Source organism: Carcharodon carcharias, chromosome 17, assembly GCF_017639515.1.
Source record: "Carcharodon carcharias isolate sCarCar2 chromosome 17, sCarCar2.pri, whole genome shotgun sequence".
NCBI lineage: Eukaryota > Metazoa > Chordata > Chondrichthyes > Lamniformes > Lamnidae > Carcharodon > Carcharodon carcharias.
This window is the reverse complement of record NC_054483.1, coordinates 97277076-97301706: the sequence shown is the minus strand read 5'-3', so window position 1 is coordinate 97301706 and position 24631 is coordinate 97277076. Positions and strand designations below refer to the sequence as shown.

The window sequence follows — 24631 nt, the reverse complement described above, 5'->3', positions numbered from 1 at the left end:
AATGACAAGGTCACAAGGACACGTGCTTCTAGTTCATTCAAGGGTCAGTCACAGACGCAGGCAGTGTACACTAATCGGACAAACCCGCGTCCGCGATACCAAACTAGCCGAAGCCTAAGACAGTGAAAATCAAAGGGCACCTGAAAAAATATCTCCCCATTGCACACCAAATTTTCAGACCTGAAAAAATGCTATTGGAACAACTATTTGTAAAAAGTAATTTGCTCCTGTTCTCCACACGAGAAGCCATCAGGTTGATGTACCGGTGATTAAAATGGTTTGTTCCCCCACCCACCCCCCCCCCCCCCACCCCCCGATTGAAGAAATGCATCCACAGTCAGTCCAATATCCTTTGAGATCCTTATACTGTTCTAAAATACTTGACATTTTACGGAATGTTCTTTTCTTTACAGTATGCTATTGGCAAATTCTTCAGCTCCTGTTCAATGACAGGTGTCAGCTTTGGAACGTGACATGACATGTTCAGGGTTTTATATTTCTGTTCCTACTGATGGGTTATTGCTGCACAAATGGAATGGGAAGTTTTAGTCAAAGCTTTTTATTGCACTGATTTCACAATTGTATTTGTCTAGTCGCATTCTCACCCGAGTCAGATGGTTGTGGGTACTAGCCCCACTCCAACACATAGCCTAAGGTGACATTTCAGTGCTGGACTGGGGGAACTATTGCGTGTAAAAGGTTTCATGGCAATATTTGAAGGGCAGGAGAGTTCTAGCTGGTACCTCGGCCAATAGTTAATACCACGCCTAGTACCACGACAATTATCCGGTCGTAAGCTTCATTGCATTTCTGGGATTTTTCTGTGCGCAATACGGCTGCTGCTTTCCCTTTCGTAACAACAGGGAATGCAATTCAGGAGAACCTCATTGACTAGAAGGCCCTTTAGGAGAATCGGAGATCGTGAAATATAGTTGTTAGTTCATTAATTCCAAACACAACTTTAACTCTGCTGTGGATATAGGGATTGGTGACGAATTTGTAATTCTTTTTAAAAAGTGCAATACTTATTGTTCCCTTGTTTGACAGCGTGATAAATTTAAACTATATTACAGTCGTTTGATGATGGCAATTTATATATTTAATATATATTATGTATTAAAATGTAGCAGTTGCTGTCTGGTTATCTATAAGTTTGAAGTAAATCCAAAATCTCGATTAACGTGCCCTGTTTATTGATTGATTATTTCTCCTTAGATAGTCCCTTGGGGTCGAAGATGACCTGCTTCCACTCCCGATCCATGGGTTCCCAGATGGCTCATAGTCCAATGCCAGTCTGTAGACTCTGCCACGGGCACGTGGTGTTTGAAGGGTGAGGTAGATGAGTTGTTTGGAAGTTTGTGTTCTCTCTCCAACTTCATCCCTGTCTCCATGTGTTCGGTGCCTTCCTGAAGGAACCCCCTCTATTTTGAGGGGTCACAAGCCAGGGGCTCCCACCAGTCAGCGGGGATGTTTGACCTCTTCAGGGCCGGTTTAAAGATATCCCTAAAGCGTTTCCACTGTCCTCCTGGGAGTCCCATACCATGACCCAGTTCCGAGTTCAGCAGTTGCTTTGGGAGCCGGGTGACAGACATATGAACCACGAGCCCTGCCCATTGGAGCTGGTTTTGACTGAACAGCGCCTTACTGCTGGGTATGTTGGTTTGGGAGAGGGCACTGAAGTTGGAGCCCCTTCCTTGCTACCGGATTTGAAGGTACCGCTGGTGGTATTTCTCCAGTGCTTTAGAGGTGCCTGCTGTAAATTGTTCAAGCCTCTAAAACGTAAAGGAGTATCGTCTGGTAAACCATAACCTTAGCCTTGGGCCTAAGATCCACGTCCTCAGATACCCTTTGCCTCAAAGTGATTAGTGGCTGAACGTGCAAAAATTCAGGTCGAGTGTTCATTTTGGTGTGCCTCCTCTAGAGGTAAATAATATTGCTGCAGTTTTCAACGGTCTACATTGTATAGCCCAAGATTGCAGAGAGGAGTTTTCAGTTTGTTTAAATTATTATACCATGTTATCTCATGACATTTATGGGACTTTTTATTTCAGAATCGAAATACAACTAAATAAAAGAATGGCGCACGGTCGGTATTTCGAGGTAAGTTTTACGTTCCACTGGTCACTTTCAAAAGCCAATCAATTCCCCACCATCATCCAAGAGTCCAACAATCACCGTCCAGAACCCCCCGCGCAATGTTAAGTGTAACATTTCACAGGATATTAATGGTTCGAGCGCTGGATACTTCACTAGACCTTCAACACGAAGATTCGAGGAATTGGCTGGAAAATCTCAGCCAAAATTACGTTGTACACGCAAAAGGTAATTCCCCTCATTAAACTGTTTTATGTGAAGTTAATATCCCATTATTTACGAAGGTGTAATAAAAAAATAAACAACTCCAATACCAACAGATACAGTTCATCGAGGCGGCCTGGACTGGACTGGATGTCGCAGATTTTAAAAACGTGCGAATTGTGAGTCATGTAAGAGGTCATTAAACTCCGCGATGAGTCACACCGGCGCATTATTCAAACAATGGATGTCGGATAACATCAGAAACGTCAGTCACAAAAAGTAAACCAATGTTATTGCAGCAACAAAACTAAAGTTCCAAACAAATGATAGCAAGTAAGATTGAACGCGGGTGTTACTTTTCCATCCTTCACCGAAGTATAATGGAATTTTCTAATCAATCACATCGTGGTCAAAACAAGCGCACTGATCGTTATACATTTCTAACATGCCCACCCCAGTTATATGCAGGGTAAACTTCCCATGGAATTACAAGTCACGCTATAGAGAAGATGCTGAGAGTAGGGCGGTCCTCATTTCGTCTCTGGTTTTCTTTTCAGTCCTAATTAAAATGACTGCTCCTCAGTTGCCCCTGCTATCTCAGCGGGAAAATGGACCAATTAATTTGGTACCTTGCAGACCAGGGCGGACACCTTGTCCATGTTCAGTTAGCTGGCCTAAGGCCAGTGGGAATGGCCCAGCTATAACTGGTCTCAGGAGTGTGAGGCTCAGGTAGAGCAATGGGTCAAGAGGTCCTGCTGACCCGCGCATTGGAGTGACCCCAGGACACATGCCCCTTAGTAGAGATCAACAAGGACAGCGGTGTCACGGTGGCCCACAGCCAATGGTTGTGCTGAGAACTGAAAGTTGAGTCCTCGTTGCACCCCGCCGCCATGGTTGTGCATGGTCTGATTTGATGCTGAGTCGTGTGGCCAAGCGAAACCCAATATTTGGTATTTGCGTGGTTAGCCGCTCTCAGCTGGGTGCAGCAATTGGCCTCGGGTCCCCGGGCTAGGGAGGAGAAAAATCAGTGAGGCTTTGTGCGAGTGCTTATTACCCAGTGACCCCCCTGCTGGGAAGTGTACTTATGTGTAAATAGAGTGACAACAGGGCCAAGCTTGGCTGAGGCACCTTCCTGGGTCCAATGTTCTCAGGAAATAACCACCCTTCCCTCGTAAAGTGTCTTCTCAGCGGAATGAAGTAAAACCTCTCAACCTGGCGTCAGACGGATGGCTGAGTGTAAGAATCGGTTCAGAATGCAGGAATTAGCTCATGGTTGAAGCCTGTGTTCTTACTTTGAAGAAAGAGTTGGTTTCAGTATGGATATTGGGATGTCTCTGTGCGGCGGCTGTGTTTTGGGCGGTTAGATCTCAGGATATTGAGCCTAGCTGTTTGGTTGACGGTTGAAGGGCCTGTCACTTGACCGAGGTAACTAAAGGCAGCTGGTTACAGGAAGAAAATGGGCGAATGAACAAACGATCTGTTTTTTTCCTCTCAGAGTTGCAACCACACTAGAAACGCTGTTGCGGTTCAGCGGCGAGCCAATGAGATAAAGGATGGGGTGTAACCGCAGAATTTCAGATACAAAACAGCACAAAAGGGACAATCCGTTTCATTCACCTTAACTATCAGTTTTAATGTCTCCTATCAGAGTTCACACCATTCCATTTAGTAAATTAAAAAATCATCTCTTTCCAAACTAAAGAATTCACATACACCTACACACACACGTACAATATTATGGCCCAGCAGGACCTTAAGCAATGCTCTAAAAAAGCTGTTTCTATTCCTTAACGTTTATTTATGAAATATTACAACACACACCGGCAGCTTTTGAAAAATGACAACCACATTGTCACAATACGTGAATGGAGAAGCTACTACACACGTCAAAAGACTCGAATTACACGGGACTAATTATCATACATAATACAGGGAGGTCTGCATCTGCAACTATACGATGGAGAATTATATTAATCGTTTGGGAACCATGGACATGATATTCTGCCCGAAGTTAGATGAAGAATGAGATAGTGAAGTAGAACGCGAAGCAACTTCGGTAAAAAATTAAAAAAAACTAAAACTCAGATTCCCAACTGAAACTCGGTGAAGCCATTTGACCAACTCTAGACGTTTCGAGGTGTTTAAATTTGTGGGGCACATATAGATTATGGCCTATGTACTAGATAACAATCCTTCCGTTGTTCTAAAAAAGACAAAGATGACGATATCTGTTTGAAACCTGAATTCCGTACCACTCTGCGGCGGGGGCTCGATGTAATGCAGGCCCGCTTGCCTCGCTCCTCTCGCCGCTTTCATAACCCATCCTCCCCAGCTCTCTCCCCACTCCTCATCCTCACACAGTCCATCCTCAAACCTCACTCCCAATTCCTCATCCTCACACAGTCCATCCTCAAACCTCACTCCCAATTCCTCATCCTCACACAGTCCATCCTCAAACCTCACTCCCCATCCTGCCTACCTCCCTCCCCCAGTCCATCCTCCTCACCTCCCTCCCCCAGTCCATCATGCGCACCTCCCTCCCCCAGTCCATCATGCGCACCTCCCTCCCCCAGTCCATCCTCCCCACCTCCCTCCCCAGTCCATCCTCCCCACCTCCCTCCCCCAGTCCATCCTCCTCACCTCCCTCCCCCAGTCCATCATGCGCACCTCCCTCCCCCAGTCCATCATGCGCACCTCCCTCCCCCAGTCCATCCTCCCCACCTCCCTCCCCCAGTCCATCCTCCTCACCTCCCTCCCCCAGTCCATCATGCGCACCTCCCTCCCCCAGTCCATCCTCCTCACCTCCCTCCCCCAGTCCATCATGCGCACCTCCCTCCCCCAGTCCATCATGCGCACCTCCCTCCCCTAGTCCATCATGCGCACCTCCCTCCCCCAGTCCATCATGCGCACCTCCCTCCCCAGTCCATCATGCGCACCTCCCTTCCCCAGTCCATCCTCCCCACCTCCCTCCCCCAGTCCATCCTCCCCACCTCCCTCCCCCAGTCCATCCTCCTCACCTCCCTCCCCCAGTCCATCATGCGCACCTCCCTCCCCTAGTCCATCATGCGCACCTCCCTCCCCCAGTCCATCATACGCACCTCCCTCCCCAGTCCATCATGCGCACCTCCCTTCCCCAGTCCATCCTCCTCACCTCCCTCCCTCAGTCCATCCTTCTCACCTCTCTCCCTCAGTCCATCCTCCTCACCTCCCTCCCTCAGTCCATCCTCCTCACCTCCCTCCCCCAGTCCATCCTCCTCACCTCCCTCCCTCAGTCCATCCTTCTCACCTCCCTCCCTCAGTCCATCCTCCTCACCTCCCTCCCCCAGTCCATCCTCCTCACCTCCCTCCCCCAGTCCATCCTCCTCTCCTCCCTCCCCCAGTTCATCCTCCTCACCTCCCTCCCCCAGTCCATCCTCCTCACCTCCCTCCTCCAGTCCATCCTCCTCACCTCCCTCCCCCAGTCCATCCTCCTCACCTCCCTCCCCCAGTCCATCCTCCTCACCTCCCTCCCCCAGTCCATCCTCCTCACCTCCCTCCCCCAGTCCATCCTCCTCACCTCACCACCCCAGTCCATCATGCGCACCTCCTTCCCCCAGACCATCCTCCTCACCTCACTTCCGAGTCTTAATCTTCACACACCTCATCCTCTTCCTCTCACTTATCCCAACCTTGGCTTCACAGAATTTCGTTTTCATTGTTACAATCCGACCCGAGAGACACCCACTATTCAAAAAAGCTATCCACCCTTCATTTTGATTACAGTATCCATTAACTCCTCCTCCGCTGGTTGAAGAAATAACCGACATACATTCTGAAAAAAACTGGAAAAAAATGCATTCTGGCACAAGTCCGCGTTTGAAACACCGCCCTTTTCCTGGATGAAAACCCAGCAGAAATGCTGTACGTCAAAGTGAGCAGGAATTCATTCTCAAACTAATCAGCCAGCTGCTTGGTAACTGTGTTGGGAAACTGCGAATCCGGTCTTTAGCTCGTAACTGCAGCTTCCGGAAACGGATGGACGCATAGATGCGGTGCTGTGTTTTGCCAGGGTTTCAGTCGCGGATTCCAGTTTTCAAATGTTATTCTGGAATTATTGGAACAACCAATATTCGGTAATACCTGTCAGAAATAAGCTATTCACCATTGCAATCAAAAAGGGTTTATTTTTTTTTAAGCGAACTAAGGTGTCACTCAACATGATTGGCATTTACCTTTCGTGAAAAATAGTCTGGATAGAATTGACCATGTTTTTGGAAGTCACGGGAAATGGTCGCCAGCCAACTTTCGCCCACAGACTGCGGTGCACTTTGTGTTCTATCTATATTGGTCATTCTTTTATGGGCCCGCTATCCCCTTTTCCACCCACCTGATGAAAGCGAACCTTCAGCCCATCGACAGGGTGCACTACCGGGACAGTCTGCATCTTCGGGTAGGCGGCACTGGCCAGCTCCCAGCGCGCTGCGCTGGTGAGTTCAATGGCCAGGGTTTTGAGGATCACTTGCGCCAGCTCTTTTCCGATGCAGCTCCGAACACCCCCTCCGAAAGGTAAATAATTGAATCTCCCCGCTTTGCTCTCGTCCCGCTCTGGTCCAAACCGATCAGGATCGAAAGTGTCCGGGTTCAGGTATACGGCTGCCGTCTCCTGTGTGTCACGAATGCTGTAGATAATATTCCAGCCTTTGGGAATCTGACACCCCTGGCAATCAGACAAAGCAGCTTAGTTGCAACTCGCGGTTGTCGCTTGAAATTGTAAGAAATGTAACTTAAACATTTAAATGAAATGTACATCCAGCTAAATGTTACACACAATGACTTATTCCTTCACTTGCAAAAAGGTTTCATTAAACTCCTGCCAGGGTTTCGTTCGAGCTGCTAAGTAATAGCTATTGAAAATAACATAATATATTGATGAATTCAGTAAGCACCTGCATTTCAGACAGTAGCGTTCCTGTTAGGAGAGAGATAACTCACAGGACAAAGGAAACGCAGCAGAAGAGAGAAAGATTTGGGAAAATGGGGGAGGGCAACAATACCCGTTCAAGGAAAGTATATTGACATTTTTAAAAGCCGGGAAGAAGGTGGGAAAAGCTGTGGTATTTAAAGAATGAGTTCCAAGCTACAGGCCCGCAGAGGCTGATAAAGTGTCCACTTATGGCAGGATGCGGGAAGCAAGCAAGTATAAAATAACAAGAACACAAGGAGCAGGAGTAGATCATATGGCGCGTCCAATCTGCTCCACCATTCAATATAATCATGGTTGATCTTGGGCTTCAACTCCGTTCCCGCCCGTTCCCCATATCCCTTAATTCCACGAGGGATCAAAAATATGTCCACCCCAGCCTTAAATATATTCAATGACGGAGAATCCACAGCTCTCTAGGACAGAGAATTCCAAAGATTCACAACCCTTTGAGTGAATTCCTCTCTAGCCACGGGGGAGGTGCCAGAGGACTGAAGAGCAGCTAATGTGGTTCTGCTATTTAAGAAGGGTTGTAGAGATAAGCAAGGGACTACAGGCCAGTGAGTCTCACGTCAGTGGTAGGGAAACTATTGGAGAAAGTTCTGAAGGAGAGAATCTATCTCCAATTGGAGAGGCAAGGTTTGATCAGGGATAGTCAGCATGGCTTTGTCAGAGGGAGGTCATGCCTAACAAATTTGATTGAATTTTTTGAGGAAGTGACCAGGTGTGTAGATGCGGGTAATGCAGTAGATGTAGTTTATATGGATTTCAGCAAAGCCTTTGACAAGGTCCCATATGAGAGATTTATAAAGAAGGCAAAGGCACATGGGATACACGGTAATTTGATAAGGTGGATTCAAAATTGACTTAGTTGTAGGAGGCAGAGGGTGATGACAGAGGATGCTTTAGTGACTGGAAGCCAGTGTCCAGTGTGCTTGGTCCCCTATTATTTGTCATTTATATAAACGGTAGATGACTGTGTGGGGGGTAGGATTAGTAAGTTTGCAGATGACACAAAGATTGGCCGGGTGGTTAACAGTGAGGTTGAATGTCTTGGGCTACAGGAAGATATAGATGGGATGGTTAAATGGGCAGATAAGTGGCAGATGGAATTTAACCCTGAAAAGTGAGAGGTGATACACTTTGGAAGGAGTAATTTGACAAGGAAGTATTCAATGAATGGCATGACACTAGGAAGTTCTGAGGAACAAAGGGACCTTAGCGTGTGTGTCCATAGATCTCTGAAGGCGGAGGGGCATGTTAGTGGGATGGTGAAAAAGGCATATGGGACATTTGCCTTTATCAATCGAGGCATAGATTACAAAAGTAGGGAGGTCATGTTAGAGTTGTATAGAACCTTGGTGAGGCCACAGCTGGAGTACTGTGTGCAGTTCTGGTCATCACATTATAGGAAGGATGTGATTGCACTGGAGGGGGTGCAGTGAGATTCACCAGGATGTTGCCTGGGATGAAACATTTAAGTTATGAAGAGAGTTTGGATAGACTTGGGTTGTTTTCATTGGAGCAGAGAAGACTGAGCGGCGACCTGATCGAGGTGTACAAGATTATGAGGGGCATGGGCAGAGTGGATAGGGAGCAGCTGTTCCCCTTAGTTGAAGGGTCAGTCACAAGGGGGCAGAAGTTCAAGGTGAGGGGCAGGAGGTTTAGGGGGGATGTATGGAAAAACTTTTTTACCCAGAGGGTGGTGACAATCTGGAATGTACTGCCTGGGAAGGTGGTGAAGGTGGGTTGCCTCACATCCTTTAAAAAGTACCTGGATGAGCACTCGGCATGTCATAACATTCAAGGATATGGGCCAAGTGCTGGTAAATGGGATTAGGTAGGTAGGTCAGGTGTTTCTCACGTGTCAGTGCAGACTCAATAGGCCAAAGGACCCCTTCTGCACTGTGATTCTGTGAAGTCATTTCTCCTCATCTCAGTCCTAAATGATCAGCACATTATCCTGAGACCATGCATCCATGTTTTAGATTCCCTGACCAGCAGAAACAATCTCTCAGCATCCTCTCTATCAAGCCCCTTCAGAATTCTGTACGTTTCAATGAGATCACTTCTCATGCTTCTAAGCTCCAGAGAATAATATCCCAATTTATTCAGCATATCATAGGACAACCCCCAAAACCCAGGGACCAATTCAGTAAACTTTCACTGTACTGCCTTCAATGCAAGTATATCTTTTCTTAAATGTGGAGACCAAAACTACACACACTACTCCACATGTAGTCTCACCAAAACCCTGTACAATTGCAGCAACATTTCTTTATTCTTGTATTCCAATCCCCATGCAATAAAGTCAACATGCCACTTGCCTACCTAATTGCTTGCTCACTAACATTCCACATTCCTTGTACAAGTACATCCAAGTCGCTCTAAAAATCGACATTTACAAGTTTCATACTTGCCAAAAATATTCTGCTTTTCCGTTGTTATGACCAAAGTGAATAAATTCACACTTCCCTACATTATACTCCATCTGCCATCTTGTTGCCCACTCGCTTAACCTGTCTATATCTCTTTGCATTCCCTTTGTGTCCTCCCCACAGCTTTACCTTCCCATATAACTTGGTATCATCAGCAAACTTTGATACATTACTCTGTCTCTTCATCTAAGTTTACAATATAGATTGTAAATAGCTGAGGCCCCAGCACTGATCATTGTGACATTCCATTCTCAAGAAATTAAGGGCATCGGTGTAATAATAATCAATGGTTGGAAGCAATTACTGAGCCGTAATGGGATAGGGGTGGAGACATATAGAAGAATCATGAAGTCAATTTGTCGGGACATGGGGAACCAATGGAATTTGTCAAGAACAGGGGCTTGTGACGGTGCAGGACAGTGTGAAGGTAAGGACGAGCTCAGTTATCCTACTTGATGAGCGAGGACCACTTTACTCTTTAGCTCAGCTTGCAAGGTTACTAGACAGGAACGAATCCCAGACACCAGTACATGCCCTGATCCCATTAAGAAGTTAGATTTAAAAACAGTAAATGCTGGAACATCTCAGCTGATCAGAATAGTATCTGTGGCGAAAGAGAAGCAGAATTCTGGGGTTTCAGATCAATGACCTCCCATCAGAACTCAGTTTTTCCAGCATTCGTCGTTGTTTCAAGGAGTTAGACTTGTTCAAATGCCATTAAGCACCCTGGAGGATGTGAAGCAGCATACCTGGTTCAATGTCAGATTTAGGAATCTAATATGAAGGGAGGATCAACTCAATTTTAATCCGCATTACCATGTGAGTCATCCTGAATCAGTGGTATTCAGTTGCCTCACCCCATTCCCTGGATAATATTTAGGAAATGGAGAGGATTTATGAATGTCTTTAAATGGCCAATAATGTTCTGATTAAACTTACGGCGATGTCCGCGCCTCCAACCACAGTTGAAGGGATATTTTGCTTTCATTAAAACCTGGGGGACAAATTATTGGAAATTACTTCCACTGGGACCCCTGTTTTTTCTCTACATGATGCAGATAATACTGACAATTGATTTCCATACTTACTAATGTAAACTGTTAAAATTGGAAACGATTTCTGTATCTTAACTGGCAGAGCCACGCTTGCGGTTCAAGGTTAGATACCCGGAGCTGCCTGGCCTGTTTAACCGTGATCTTAGCTTCATTCGGCTCCACAAGCCGTGCGCGGCTTCTGTTAAATTGTGCTCCCCAAGTCCAAAATGAACTGGAGCCGCCTCTGCTCCTTGGAGGATGAGGGGGTGATGTTGGGGAAAGCGGAGACTTATTCTAATAAAGAACGGAATAGGCTACATTCTACTGAAATTTAAAATATTCAGCCCCAGTAATTGGAGCTGAATGATACAGAGCGCACTTTCGGCTGGTGCTGCGATATACTGGTTCACTTGCAGAAAAGAATACTTGTAAAAGGAGAGTTAAGTTTAATTGGCAAAGGAACCAAATGGACGATGAGATTTGGTGTTAATTCGCCGATATTTATGATATCATTGCACTGCCGAAAAGTGATGGAAGCAGATTCAATAGTAAATTTCCAAAGGGGATTGCATATATATATATATTTGGAAAAGGCAACATTTGCAGGGCTATGGAGAAAGGGACTAATTGGAGAGCCCAAAAACAAAACCCGGCACAGACCCAGTGGGCCGAATGGTCTACTGTGAACAGTTCTGTTTCTATTGTTTCTGGCGGGTTTAAAGCGCTCCTTTCCCGGCGTCAAGTGCTACTTACGTTCAGCTCAAAGGTCTGTAACGCTGTCCTGTAGCCCCCAGATACTGGGGGCAGTAACCTCAGCACCTCCTTGACCACACAGTCGAGATAACGCAGGCGGCTGAGTGTGTCCAGATTCAGGATGTGCTGGCAGTCACAATTCCGGGACATCTGAGCCGTCTCACTCTGTATCACTGCGGCTCCGGGGAACTCACCGTCTGCAGTGACCAGGGACTCAAAGTACTCTTTACCCTGGACTCTGCCGCCTTGGCTGCTGCGGAGTTGCTGGCACTCTTCGTCCCGGGCTAGTTTACCTACGGAAGTAGTGGATTGCAGCCAGCCGTTGTCCCGGGTTATATTCTCTTGGGTGAAAGAGGGCTGGCACACTTCAGCCCAAGTCTGTTGGTCTCGGGCTACCCTTCGGTGCTGACCGTCCTCGATGTCCTGAGTCGCCTTATTTTCAATGTGGCTGTCCTCGTGGGGAGCGGTTTTATCCCGGGATGTAATGGGATGATGGCATTGACAATTGCGAATCAAACTGTGCTGTTCCAGCTCCTGTCTCACTTTCTCTCGGGCCTGGGAGTGTTGGAGAAGCAGGAGGACCAGAGAGGTGCTGGCACTGGCCGTGGTGGAGAAAGCGGCGAAGATCAGTTCAACCGCAACTTCCTGGAATATAAAGAGAGGTGTTGAGATAAATGGCAGAGTGCTGGAAAGTGGAAAGAGTTTAATTTCACCGCAGAAACCTGATCAAAGCCAGAAACAATGAACGAGTTTAGTGCACAGCTCAATTTTAAACATTCCTCCACCTCCCCCCCCACCCACATTTGTGAAGTGGCCAAAGTACTGAGAACACACAAACTAAAGTAAAAGGAGACACAACAGGTTCACTTAATAACCTTCAAAACATATATAATCTAAATATATTAATTTCAAATATTGAAATGTCTCCATATTAAGTAGTGTAGTTAGTGGCCGTTCACCAGATCATCAGTTTATTCCAACAGAGCTGACAGCTCCAGACTGACACGGTTATTTGTTAACTTCACAGCTATTAGTTGTCCAGCCAGTGGAAAAAAGGTTCAGCTATACACAGGACACGCTAATACACACCTCGAAACAGTGAGAAGAGCTGACGGCTCGGGTTATCATCAGCAGTCGAACGGCCATTCTGTGGATCACTCGAGATTTTTAAAAATTCAAATAAAATTCTGAAAGTGCGCTTTGTTTTCATTGCCAAAACCATTGCCCACTGGTGCCAATTCTCTGTGTGAAGTCGATAATGCTCTTTTGCTTCCATAGCAAAGTTTTCCTTGTGTCTTGGCCAACAAACATTCCCCAACCAACATCACTGAAATTGTTTATCTAGTCATTATCACATTGCTGTTTTTGGGAGCTTACTGTGCATAAATTGGCTGCTGCATTTCCTGCATTACAATGGCAACTACAGTTCAAAAATACTTGATTGGTTGTAAAGTGCTTTGGGGCATCCTGTATAAATATACTTTCTTGTTCTATAGATCAGTGCAGTTTAACGCCACCCTCCATCATTAATGTATAATATAATTGATGCACTAACCCCTAGACCCACTCTGTAATCTTTCATATCTCTGTTTTCTTAACCCTACTATGACCAGTGTTTCTCTGAAGGGCTCTGTTAAGTTTCCAATCCTCTTCCTCCTCTTCACATCCAAATCAGGACACATGGCAATCTCCAACCAGAGCTCATTCTTTCCCAGACCTCAAAACCATAGAGCTCCAGCCTTCCTTCAGTCTCATCTTCCTGAAACAACTTTCTGGCTTTTTAAACCAAAACATTGGTGTCATCTCATTGAATCACTATTTCCTGATTTATCATCACCCTTGGCCTCCATTCTTGGTTTCCAATTTATTTAAAAAGTTAGCTCCTTTGCCTTATATCCTCATGTATTCCTTTTCCACAGCAGGCTAATTAAAGATTAATCACATCCCAAAGTACTTTACAATCAAAGAAGTACTTTGGAAGGGTAGTTACTGTTACTTCCATGTAGGAAACATGAGTCTACTGGCACAGAGCAAACCCCACAAACAACAATGAGATAATGATCAGATCATTTGTTTTTTTGATGCTGATTTGGGGGATAAATATTGGCCAGGGATAACTCTCCTGCTCTTCTTTGAGATAATGCCAGAAGATTTTCTACATCAACCTCACAGTGTATGTGGGATCTCAATTTAGCATCTCATCTGAAAGATGACACTGTCAACCCCCAGTATGGAACTAGCCTGTCAGCCTGGACTGTTGTGCTCAAGTCCTGGAGTGTGACTTGAACCCATAACCTACTGATTCAGAGGCAAGAGTACTGTCCAAATGAGCCATAGCTGACACAACAAGGGAATGAAAGAGTCATACAAAAGCATTAAGCATTTATTCAACACAAAATTTCAATCTAATTGGAGTTAAATCTTAACATTAGCACAGATGTACATAAATGATTCACACCAGAGTGTAAGGCACAATGATAATTCAATGAAATAAAAAATGTTGCTGTTATTGGTTCTGAATTTCAATAAACATGCAATTACAGATAGCCTTGTACATGTCTACTTCACTGTTTGCTAAAGAGCAGTGGAAAGGACTGACATTAATTTATCCTGCTTTTGTCTCATTACAAAACCTTTGTCATGATTGATATTTTTTAAAAGTACAATTTAATTCAATGTTCATTATTCATCAGGGACAATATGTTGGAAATCATTTAATACAATTCTGCTTTTTCCAACTGCCAGTTAACTGATCTGATGTGTACCACTTGTACTCAAACCACACCTGAACTGATGCTTGGCTAAAGTAATGGTGACTATATTTGATATGCCATAAAAATAAATGATTGTGCTGTTGCTGAACCAACCCCAGATGATAAAATGCTAAACAGATTAAAAGTTTAATTTGCATATTTAATCTGATGTCCTGAAGAGGTTACATGTCCAGTTTCAGTGATTTTAGCTGAGTCACTCTAGTCTGTGCTTAAGCTCATCTCAGTTGAGATGGCAATAAAATGCTTAAACTGGCCTCAGGTCTGCTAGTTTATGGGAGGGGAGGAAAGCAGCAATGGCTCCAACTCCTGATTTCTATCCAGCTACCCCTATAGGAAGTTTGTATAGAATTTGAATGAAAACAAGAGTGTGGTGTCCTCTATGTTGCATAGCTTGCCAATGTTCACTATCATGGGTCATGTGAATACATTCACTCAGGTGAAGGGTGCCCATATGGTCATAGTTCTCAAGGTACCAGTGCTGTCAGAATCTGAGGGGACAGAAGCCAATTGGTGACAAAATAAGAGAAAGAATTTACATTCCATATAATGGAAAACATTTACATTTGCTATTGCAGAACATGCACATATTTTATATATATGCAAATAGAATTGAGTTACTACTGTCTTATAATAGTCACTTGACATCATGGTTGGCCTGGGTGGTAGTCTAATGGAAAGTTGTCGACAATGTGGAGAGTGACCTGGCAGGTGCACAATAAAGCATATTTTTTTTTTAAAAACCCTTGAATTCCAAATGGTGCAGGTATCTGTCCACACTTTGCTGAAGTCCTCAAACTAATCCTAAAACCCCAACTTCATTCAAAAGTGCAAGAAGAAAGGAACAAATTTACATTTATACAGCACTTTTCACAACCTGAGAATGTTCTAAAGTGCTTCCCAGCCAATCTTTTGAAGCATAGCCACTATTGTGATGTAGGGAAAGGTGGCAGTCAATTTGCATTTAGCAAGGTCACACCAATAGTCATGAGAAAAGTGACCAGCTAAGCTATGGCTTTTACGGTCTTGGTTGAGGGATAAATTAACTCTTCCGCTCTTCTTCAAATAGTGGTATTGGATCTTTTAAGAGCCAACCGTTTTATATTGGGGTGGTGGTGTGTTACAGATCACTCTGAGTTCGAGTTGCGAGGTAACATGCACTGTTACATGCATGTTGTAGTTTGGAACCATGGATAGTGATGGTAGAGGCTCCAACTTTCATTCTATCGCATGGCTGACCAAGAACCTCTCTTTCTCCTGCCACCAGCCATTGGCATGTGTTGGAAGGACTTGCAGGTGGATAATCAACCTGTCTGGCCATGTTATGATTGCACCTTCCTTGGCCATCAAGTTCTGGGATGGGACTCGAACCCAGAGCTTCTGACTCAGATGCAGGGCGCTGGCCACTCCACCACAAGAACCCCACTGTTTATATTGTAAGGAGATTTTATTGGCAAGAAGGGAAAGTGTAATAGCAGAAGAGAGAAACCTAGATGTCACAAACCTGAAATGCTTCCCTATTCTCCTACCATTGTCCTGTTCTCCCAATATTGTCTATTCCTCAATTTCCCCCATCAGTTATCTCCTCTCCTTGCTTGAAGATTCTTTCCTTCTGATAACCTCTCCAAGTCCCTTGTTTGAGCTTAGGTGGTCAGCTACAACAGGCTACTCAACAGGGATGGACATGGCATCTAAGCCTATTCCTATGTTCACCAATGACTACACAAAACATTTCCAGCAGTCATTTGATAGCTAAAGAAAGATTAGGACCTCTGCTTAGCTTTCATCTCTCTAACCAAAATATTAAGGCCAGTTTTAACACTCCACTATCTCTGCTGTGATCAGCAAACTCTACACAAATTAGAGGTTGATCCTGGGACCTCTTTGTTCTATATGACTCCATGAATCACTACCTTACTCAGCAGTGGGAAAGCAAAACATAACATCTTTATTAAAAAGAAGCCCCAAGTTATAGTGAAATTCAATCTCCATGCAATCCAAAGTATAATCTAAATTAATAAGCAGCATTGATAGTCAAAAAAAACACAAAAAAGAGATTAAATAAATTAGAAGAGGAACAGAATAAGGAGAAAAAATAGCTTTACCAATATTCAGGTTTTCTTTTAGAGGAAAACTGAAATGTAATGACATGTCGGTTGCTTGACATACTTCAAGGTCAATGCGATATTAATTAGATCAAAAATCCTGCCATTATCCTTAAGATTAGATCTGATTTTTCTGAAATTATTTAACCAATCACTCCCAATTTCTATGGTTTAAGTACTTGATTTGCTTGAGTTTAATTAAGCTGCACCAGAGGCAGTACTTATAAACACAGGAAAACATAGGACAACAAAATGCTATTCAACCCATTAAGGCCATATATTATAAAGACCACATACAATCTAATCTATCATGCTGTTTACTCCATCCATTTAATCTCTATGAACCCCAAATTTACTAAAATAAATCCCCAGACTATTAATTTAAATAGAAATGAACTATTCCACCCTATCCTGCTGCCTTCCATATGCAACACTCCCTTTTTTCCCTTTGCCTGGAAACAATGCCATTAAATGGTTTATCATCTTACTCTGTATCCCTATAAACTCCAGTCCTATTCTCAGTCAGATATGTATCCAAATCCTTTTTTATGGCAGTGACACAACAGCAATTCTTTAGATGGAAATATACTTTGGGTCTGAGGGAAAATAGTTTTCTTCGGATCTCTAGTTTAATTAGAGGTGGACCTCAAGTTCTCCAAGACACCAGCGTCCACTACTTTGTTGTGAGCAGTACCAAATGTCAAGTTATTTGGGCTGCCCAAGTTGGATAGTGGAAATCCTATAATGCAGCCATGTTAAATTAGGTTAACCCTCTTGCCACTGGTGATAAATCATAGATCTAACTTGAGTGCACAGGATCACAAGGTATGGATCAGAGACTCCTCTCAAATCATCAGGCACTAGAAAAGATGTGTGGAATAAATATAGTCATGGCAAAGATGTAAAATTGATAGCAACTTGGCCATTAGCTAATTAACAATGAGGAGTTTGTCTGTTGGAACCAACCCCAAAACTTCTTCCATTCCTTCTCCTTGGAGATGCTCTTTCTAAATTTACAAGCCTATTTCAATTTACTGATCCAATGTCTACTTTATCCTAAATGGAGACATCCATTACTTATTTTAAATGTGTGTGTCTGTGAGAGAGTAGGAGTACAATACTGTCATTTTAATAAAATAACAGCTGAAGAAACCTGTAAAATGTATTTAGCTTAGTAGATACCTTTTGACATTTCCTCAGAGAATGTCAGAGGGAATAAAAGGTTGATCTATGAAGCTGCCAAGTTGTTGTAAAAACTGGTTCACTGATGCCCTTTAGGGAAGGAAACCTGCCATCCTTACCTGGTTTGGCCTATGAGTGACTCCAATTCCACCCTTAACACTTAACTGCCCTTTAAAGTGGCAAGCACCTCAGGCATATTAAAACTGCAAACCACACAGGGATTCAAGAAGAAAGACCACCACCACTTTCTCAGGGTAATTAGAAAAGGACAATAAAAGTCAACCTTGCCACCAGGCCTCATCCCAGAAATATATATTTTGTAATGCAGAAAGGTTCTCATGTAAGTGTAGCCACTGATTTCACAGTTGACTGAGATATAAAACTATTAGTTCCCATTTTGGATTTCCAGCATCCGCAGTTTTTTTGTTTTTATATTTTTAGTTCCCATAATCTGAACTTGGTAAATTAATATTTCCTTTGTAAATAATGTGGAGCAGCCTTGATGTGAGGTTTTCATAAATCCCAAACAAGTTTGTGCTGTGTTCAGCAGTCATCTCAAAAGAGACCAGTTGGGCCAGCATTATGAGCATTGGAACAACAGGATAACCAAGGAAAATGTTCATTTTTGCCACACAGTTGGCCTCAGCCAATGCAATCCATTTTGATAGTGAAAATAGGCTGTGGTTTGAGCCAACTGCAAAAAAAGAAAGAATTTTGAAATCTTCAAATAGGCAGATTCCTTGCATGAACTGGTGAAAGGGGAAACCAAGATAAACGTTATTTCATTCACCTATCATTGATTGCATTAAAATGAATTCTATGTCTAGAGAATGTGTCATTATCATTGTACCACCTTAGGCAGGGTGAACAATGGTGTAGTAAAATAGAGCCAATTGGCACAATCATTCCATCAGGGTCAAGTTATATTTCCACTGCAGGAGACTTGAACAGCCAGATTAAAGAGCAGCAGAGACACAGAGAACCTATGTAGAGAGTCTGTATTTTTGGTTTATGCTATTGTTCTTGCTGTTGACTTAAGGAAAATAATTAACTTAATACTATTAACATCTAACATTTGGTAGCTACAGAGTTTCTTTGAGCCAAACAGTAACTTGTTCGCAGTCACTGGCTTTGAATTCAATTGCAACAGCCAGTAAAGAGTGCTCTGTATGCACGTTTACAACATAGAGAGTTTTCTAAGTTTGCAGAAGGAAGGTCCACTTTATCAAAGTATTACAAAAATAAAAACGGCTTAAATTATAAAGCCTGGCATGTCCCAGGGGTCCTCAAACACTTTGTGAATCCAATTTCTCAAGATTCTGGAGTTACACTCTATGTGAAGTCAAAAGAAAGGGATCTGACAGCCTCCCTGACGACACCTCACAGTACTTTAATGAGGAATCTGCTTAGGGCTGATGCAGAAGTAGTAGTATAACTGCACTCCAAGGCAGAATGTATTTACAGGCTCCTGCCTGTCTGAAACTATCATTCTTCCCAAGTATTAGTTCTGCACTTCAAGAATACGGACATGCACAGATCTCTTTCAATAACTAAATTTTGATATGTTTAAAGCATGGTGAGTCCTTGGGCTTTTAAAACAAGGTCAGATGTGTTTAAAAAGAGCCATGGTCTTGTCTGAGTATCTTGCAAACCAGGGTTGGTAATGCACAGGATCTTCATGCATTGTTCAACTCAGCAGTATGAGATTGTCCCACCAGGGAGCTTCACCTCAATTCACTCAGACCATAGTCCAGATCAACACTAAATTTAACATCAAAGGAACATGGAAATCCCTTCACACCAATAGTAAATTTGCTGTGTAAATGCTTCATTGGATTCAGTGAAGTCAAAATAATTGTATAGTAGGAAAATAAATTGTTTGTCAGTTTATTCAAATCCCTCTCTGAACTAATGCCAAGAAACACATCCAACAATCATGAGTATCAGCAGCCATAATGTTGATTTGGTGCCAAGGATCACTGAGTGAGGTACTTCTGATCGTTAGTGGCATGTCTCCTTACGTGCAAATAGTTTTAGTGGAATTTCCTTTAAAGCTGGTCTCTCCAATCAAATTAAAATGGAGTTGAAAATGGGGTAGGATAAAGGGAACTTCTTCCAGGACAGATAAGGTACAGCTTGTTGTCACAGAGACAATTTAAAATACTATTTTCGTTTTGGCAATTTCCACACTATGAGAAGTCTTATTTAGAAAATAAATATGTTACCTTAAGTCTTGGTATCAAAAAAAGCAGCTAGTTGAAACAATGTTCAAGAAATTTTTGGAATTTCCCATTTGCAATCTGCCATGTAAGCCCCTAGATTCGGTTACATCTCTATAATGGATTCATAGGCATCTCTTAATCTATCATGATCTGTGCAACTAGTTTCTTTTAAACTACCAAAACACATTGGGTGAACAGGAATTATCTTCTTCTGATCATATATTATTTTTCTATTCAGAAGAAATATATATTAATGACTGATTACGAAGCGAATCTGCATTCCTCTCTCCATTTTTGCTTCAGCTTTTGGGAAAATCGTAATGTTCAGTTTGAATTAGTTTCAACGAAACCATATTCACTGATGAGCTTGAAACACACATTGCATTTTCACTAGTTCCCACTTTGCACCAGTACCAAAGGTACTGTATGAATCCGGAATCAAGGATCAACCTGAATACAGAGGAATGCAGCATGGGGCAGGGGAAATCTCATCCCCATGCAGTCCACTGTAAACGACGTTACAATTAGGAGAATTCATTCAGTGAATGCCTGAAAGGCTCAGCAATTCAGGCCGTATCTGTGAAGAGGAAAAACGGGCTAAAATTTCAGGTCAATGACCTTTCATCACAGATGCAGCCTGATCCGCTGAGTATTTACAGCATTTTCTGCTTTGATTTCAGATTCCCAGCATCTTCAGTATTTTGCTCTTGTTTCATCTAAATATTATTTGCACATTATCATCTGCACTAACGTTCCAGTATGATAAAAAAAAGGGGAACATGCCTAATCCACTAACGAGCAGAGTTCTCTCTTAGGCAGATGGGTTCCAGTTCCCAGCTGGAACCAAGGGTGTAGCTGGTGGTCTGGAAAGACACAGTCACAGTCTGTATCCAACCCCCTTCCCGGTTTGAAGATACTTCAGGCTATTAGACCGGGGGGCTGAGTGATGACTCACAACACACATATGCACAGGAGTGGTTCTGCCTTTTGGAGCGCAGTTTTACCATTATTGCCAGAACGTATCGAAGGTTCTGATGCTCAGATGTTTCGGCAAAGGTTTCATTCACTCAAAGTTTCATTCATTTTGGGGCAAGGGAAAATTAACGACAATATAAATGACAATTGTGAAAATAGAAAGATCGGAAAGAGGATGGAAGATTAAAAGAATAAATGTATTATCAAGCGTCGGGTTCCCCTCACCTTCAACTCCTGGAGGTTTGGCTCCTTGCCGTTCTCTCTCGCACTGTTCAACATAACATCTAATGCATCAGGGTATGCTCCCCGGCTGGTTCTCTGTAGTTTTTCTGTGATCGCTTTTTCTAGGTACTCGTGCAGTACGTTACGTGCTTTGATGCCCTGTTTTTTTTATTTAAAAATACACAATTATTCTGCATTTAAAATTGTCTCAGCCTGAGTTCACTTTACATTTAAAGGAATAGCGATTGTGCTGTTTGATAACTGGATTCAATGCGGTGTTCAGTCTCGAATTTAAAAAGAGGCTTCATTCACCAACAGATAACTCTGGGTTGAATCTGATACCTTCTCTTTTGAATGACGGAATGAAGATTCTGTACAACACTTGAGTGAAATGGTTTTTGTCCGAAAAGCCACCGTCATTTAATATATAACTGCGAGCACACAGTTCTACAGAAATCTAACGCTTCTGGAGAAACTTACATTAGAAGTTCGAGTTTAGAAGGTTTTGAAACTTCGTACAATACAAAACAGGAGAGAAAATACTGGCATATTTTATGACTTCTAAACACTGCTTATGAACTGGGGCAGCCAGTGTGGAACATTATCTCTGGCGGCAAATGGTGAACAGAGGTCTGATGGGCCCAGGCTTCAGCTAACTGTGCTGGAGGTGGAATGAATAATAAATCCTCGAGAGAGGGTTTAATTGTGTCAGGTTGTATACTGATAGTCTGAAACACACAGAACTGCACACTGCAACTGTCCACCTCCTGCTACTTTTGTATGGTTGAGGTACTTACAGAAGGGACAGGACAGCATACAAGAGAGGAAAGTCTGGTCTGAACCATTTCATTTAGAGCGAGGGACAGGGGTGGGCGCCTACAGAAACTGCGTCGAGCAGGAAGGGCAGGGTATCGGTTCGGGCTCGGTGCTTACCTTCCGCAGGCCGCTGAACGGGAGGTCCACAGGCAGCGAGAAGATATTTTCCATCAGCTCCTCGAAGGTGCTGGACAGTCGGTCGAGCTGCTGATCCGCCGCGCGCAGACCGAGCAGGATCCGAATGGCGATGCAGAAAGTCAGCGCTTTGGTAGCGGGGTATACGGCGACTGGAGCTGGCTCCCGGCACCATCCCCGCACCCGGCTGCGGACCAGCTGCTGGATGCCAGGGATATAGGTGTCCAGGGCGGCGTGGCTGAACACCCGGGCCAGCATCTGTAAAGACAATTGGAGAGTGTGAGGGCAGGGGAAAAGAGCTCGTTCCTTCTCTTTAAACACACACTGACCTTTCCTGTCAGGAAATCCTGCTCAACTCTGACATGTTAAAATGCTTAAAGATCTTTATGTTCGCAAATACAAGAAGCGCAGCGCCACTAACGGGACCAGCATGTTTAATGGACCCAATATTTACTTCGATTCTGTTAGCTGACGCTCCAGTATCTGAATTTATAACCCTATAACTATATATAATCCAATAACTCTATGAATAACCACGTATCAGCCTATAATCCTACGCATAAACTCCTTGCAATCCGGTGATATCGATAGAAATTCCTCATTCCCTTCCTCAAGGAAGTAGTGAATGGCTCTGTCCTTACCTTCCTCCTCTGTCGGTGCAGATCCCCGATCGAATTAGCCAATGTGTTGAAGCCCAGGAGGATCCTAGTGCTGTGAGGCCACTGGGCGCTCACCAGGCTGTGCTCTCCCAGCAGGATCTTCCGAATATTCTCGGCACCTGTCACTCGGATCACTGGCCTGCCCAACAGGTGCGTTTTGAAGACGTTTCCATATTTCTCTCTCCTCGAAGCGTGGAAATGAGAACCCTGGCGAAAGAAACAGAGACTGCATTGAGGGCTAACTCTGCGTCCAGCCTGAGAGAGACAGGATGGGGACGGAAACTACTCCTCGCGTCATGTCAAAACAGCCGAGGGGAAAGCGGTGGTTCTGGAAACCTTGGGTGTTGGGAGGGATTGAGCACAGTGCGATTTCAAACCCCAGCCGCCCCATACCTGGCGGGTAATAGGCCTGACAATATCCAGCCCCGGTTTGATAAAAAAAAGTGTCTCAAAAAAAAAGCGAAACCGCCTCCGCGAAGACTTCAGGGCCCGGGTCGGTGCTGGACCTTGTGGCTAACGTGAGGTGTACTTCCTTTACATTGTCAACCCGAAAATGTCCTCACCGACCCGGCGGGACTGTCCTGTCCAGTCAGAGCCATAACATTAAAACAAACCGGGTTATGGGGGTAAAAACAGAAAATGCTGGAAAAACTCGGCAGTTCTGGCAGCATCTGGGGAGGGAGAGAGAGAGTTAACGTTTCGAGTCCTCGATTTCTTCAGAGCCGGATTACGGGGAGTTCCTCGTGTGGATAGTGCTCTAGTACTAGTAACTAGTAACTGTAACAGTACTAGTTACTGCTCCCCACGCCTTTCCTAATCTGTTTGTGTCTAATTAAGAATTGTGTGAATACTCTGCAACCAGCAATTTCCTTCGACTATAAAACACGTGGTTGTAATCTGATAACACACTGTCCGGATCTTTAGCCCATTTATGGGGACATTTTCCTTACTTGAGCCTCATTCAGTATTAGGCATTGTAACCCTGGAAAGAGGATTTCTTCCGCGTGCTTTATGTAACACTGAAATGCCCAGATTGTGAATAACTCCTACAGAGACATCCTGGCCACGAACTTAAGGCACATCCGTGCTCCCCACTTTATCCGGGAGCAGCCGAGTGGATTCCCCACCTGTCGGAGGAAGGTATAAATCAAAGAGCCAATAAATGAACTAACTGCCTTCGTGGGGCGCCTCCTGTTTTATTAGGATGGATACAACGCGCTAGGAAAGACCACGCCAATTATTTCATTTCGCCAGTAAGAAAATAGAATACAGTTCACCAATTCAGACCCAGAATAGAGGAAATCGTCCACTAGAGTTGTCTCCCGACAGAAAATGTTTAACTTGCAGCATTACACTGTTGACTGTTCTCTCCTCCCCCATTACCTGGACCATCCAGTGCAGTGTCTCTCCGAGTAGTGGCCAGCCCATGGAGCCCTTGGGAAGCGGTAGCTTGTTGCCCCTGTCTCTGGTCACATTCCAGCCGAGAGTCCACAGTTGTCGGGATACGGCGAGCAGGAGCAGCACCGACAGGAGCGAGGTGAGAGCAGTAGCCAGAGCCGACAGGTAGTAAACCCCGAGCAGGAACATGGCCAGCAGCCGAGTGCTGGGTGGACAGAGCCGAGCGCTTTATGGTCACACAGTGGGGAATTCTGTGCCTCCTATCTCCGCGGGGAACTTGGTGTCGATAAGAGTTTTCTCTAAAGCGGTCCTCTTCCCCAATATCAAGACAATACCTAACAAGCAACGAAATGCCCCCAAATCGCAGTTGGACTGTTCGGGCGAACGGTCTCCCCACTTTATCTGGGACGGGTCCTAAACACAAAAGATTCATTTCTTTAATTTAAAAAAAAAACAGAAACAACTCAAACCCTCTGAGTAAAAGTATCAACTGCAATCGTGGCGGTTTAAAGTAATTATTTATCAACATTCATTCAGTAAATTGAAAGGTTAAAAACCCATTTGAGTTGCTTTAAATGTCTCTGCATTCGTTGCTCTGGGTTGTTCAAACAATAATTGAATGACATTTCACCGTGATCATGGACAATTCGGTAAAAGAGAAAT

The 24631-nt window shown here is 44.0% G+C and overlaps 1 protein-coding gene across 1 annotated transcript; it reads right to left on the bottom strand.

The window, feature by feature from the left end:
* Positions 1–1764: 1764 nt before the first annotated feature.
* LOC121289683 (cytochrome P450 26C1-like) lies at positions 1765–24157 on the bottom strand. The gene is made up of 8 exons (XM_041209307.1): positions 23954–24157; positions 22553–22777; positions 21894–22169; positions 20964–21119; positions 11987–12128; positions 11484–11680; positions 6665–6994; positions 1765–1917 (listed from the first exon to the last, which is right to left on the bottom strand). Exons 1-8 carry the CDS (start codon positions 24155–24157, stop codon positions 1765–1767), a joined length of 1683 nt encoding a protein of 560 aa, XP_041065241.1.
* Between the last annotated feature and the right edge of the window lie 474 nt (positions 24158–24631).

What these genes read in the sequence shown, in the direction of transcription:
- LOC121289683 (XM_041209307.1), bottom strand. Translation starts at nt 24,157, where the DNA reads ATGTTCCTGCTCGGGGTTTACTACCTGTCGGCTCTGGCTACTGCTCTC. An exon ending in CACTGCACTGGATGGTCCAG is followed by an intron (nt 22,778 to 23,953) that starts GTAATGGGGGAG and finishes TTCTTTCGCCAG; the next exon opens with GGTTCTCATTTCCACGCTTC. An exon ending in TACAGACCTTTGAGCTGAAC is followed by an intron (nt 6,995 to 11,483) that starts GTAAGTAGCACT and finishes TCTGATTGCCAG; the next exon opens with GGGTGTCAGATTCCCAAAGG.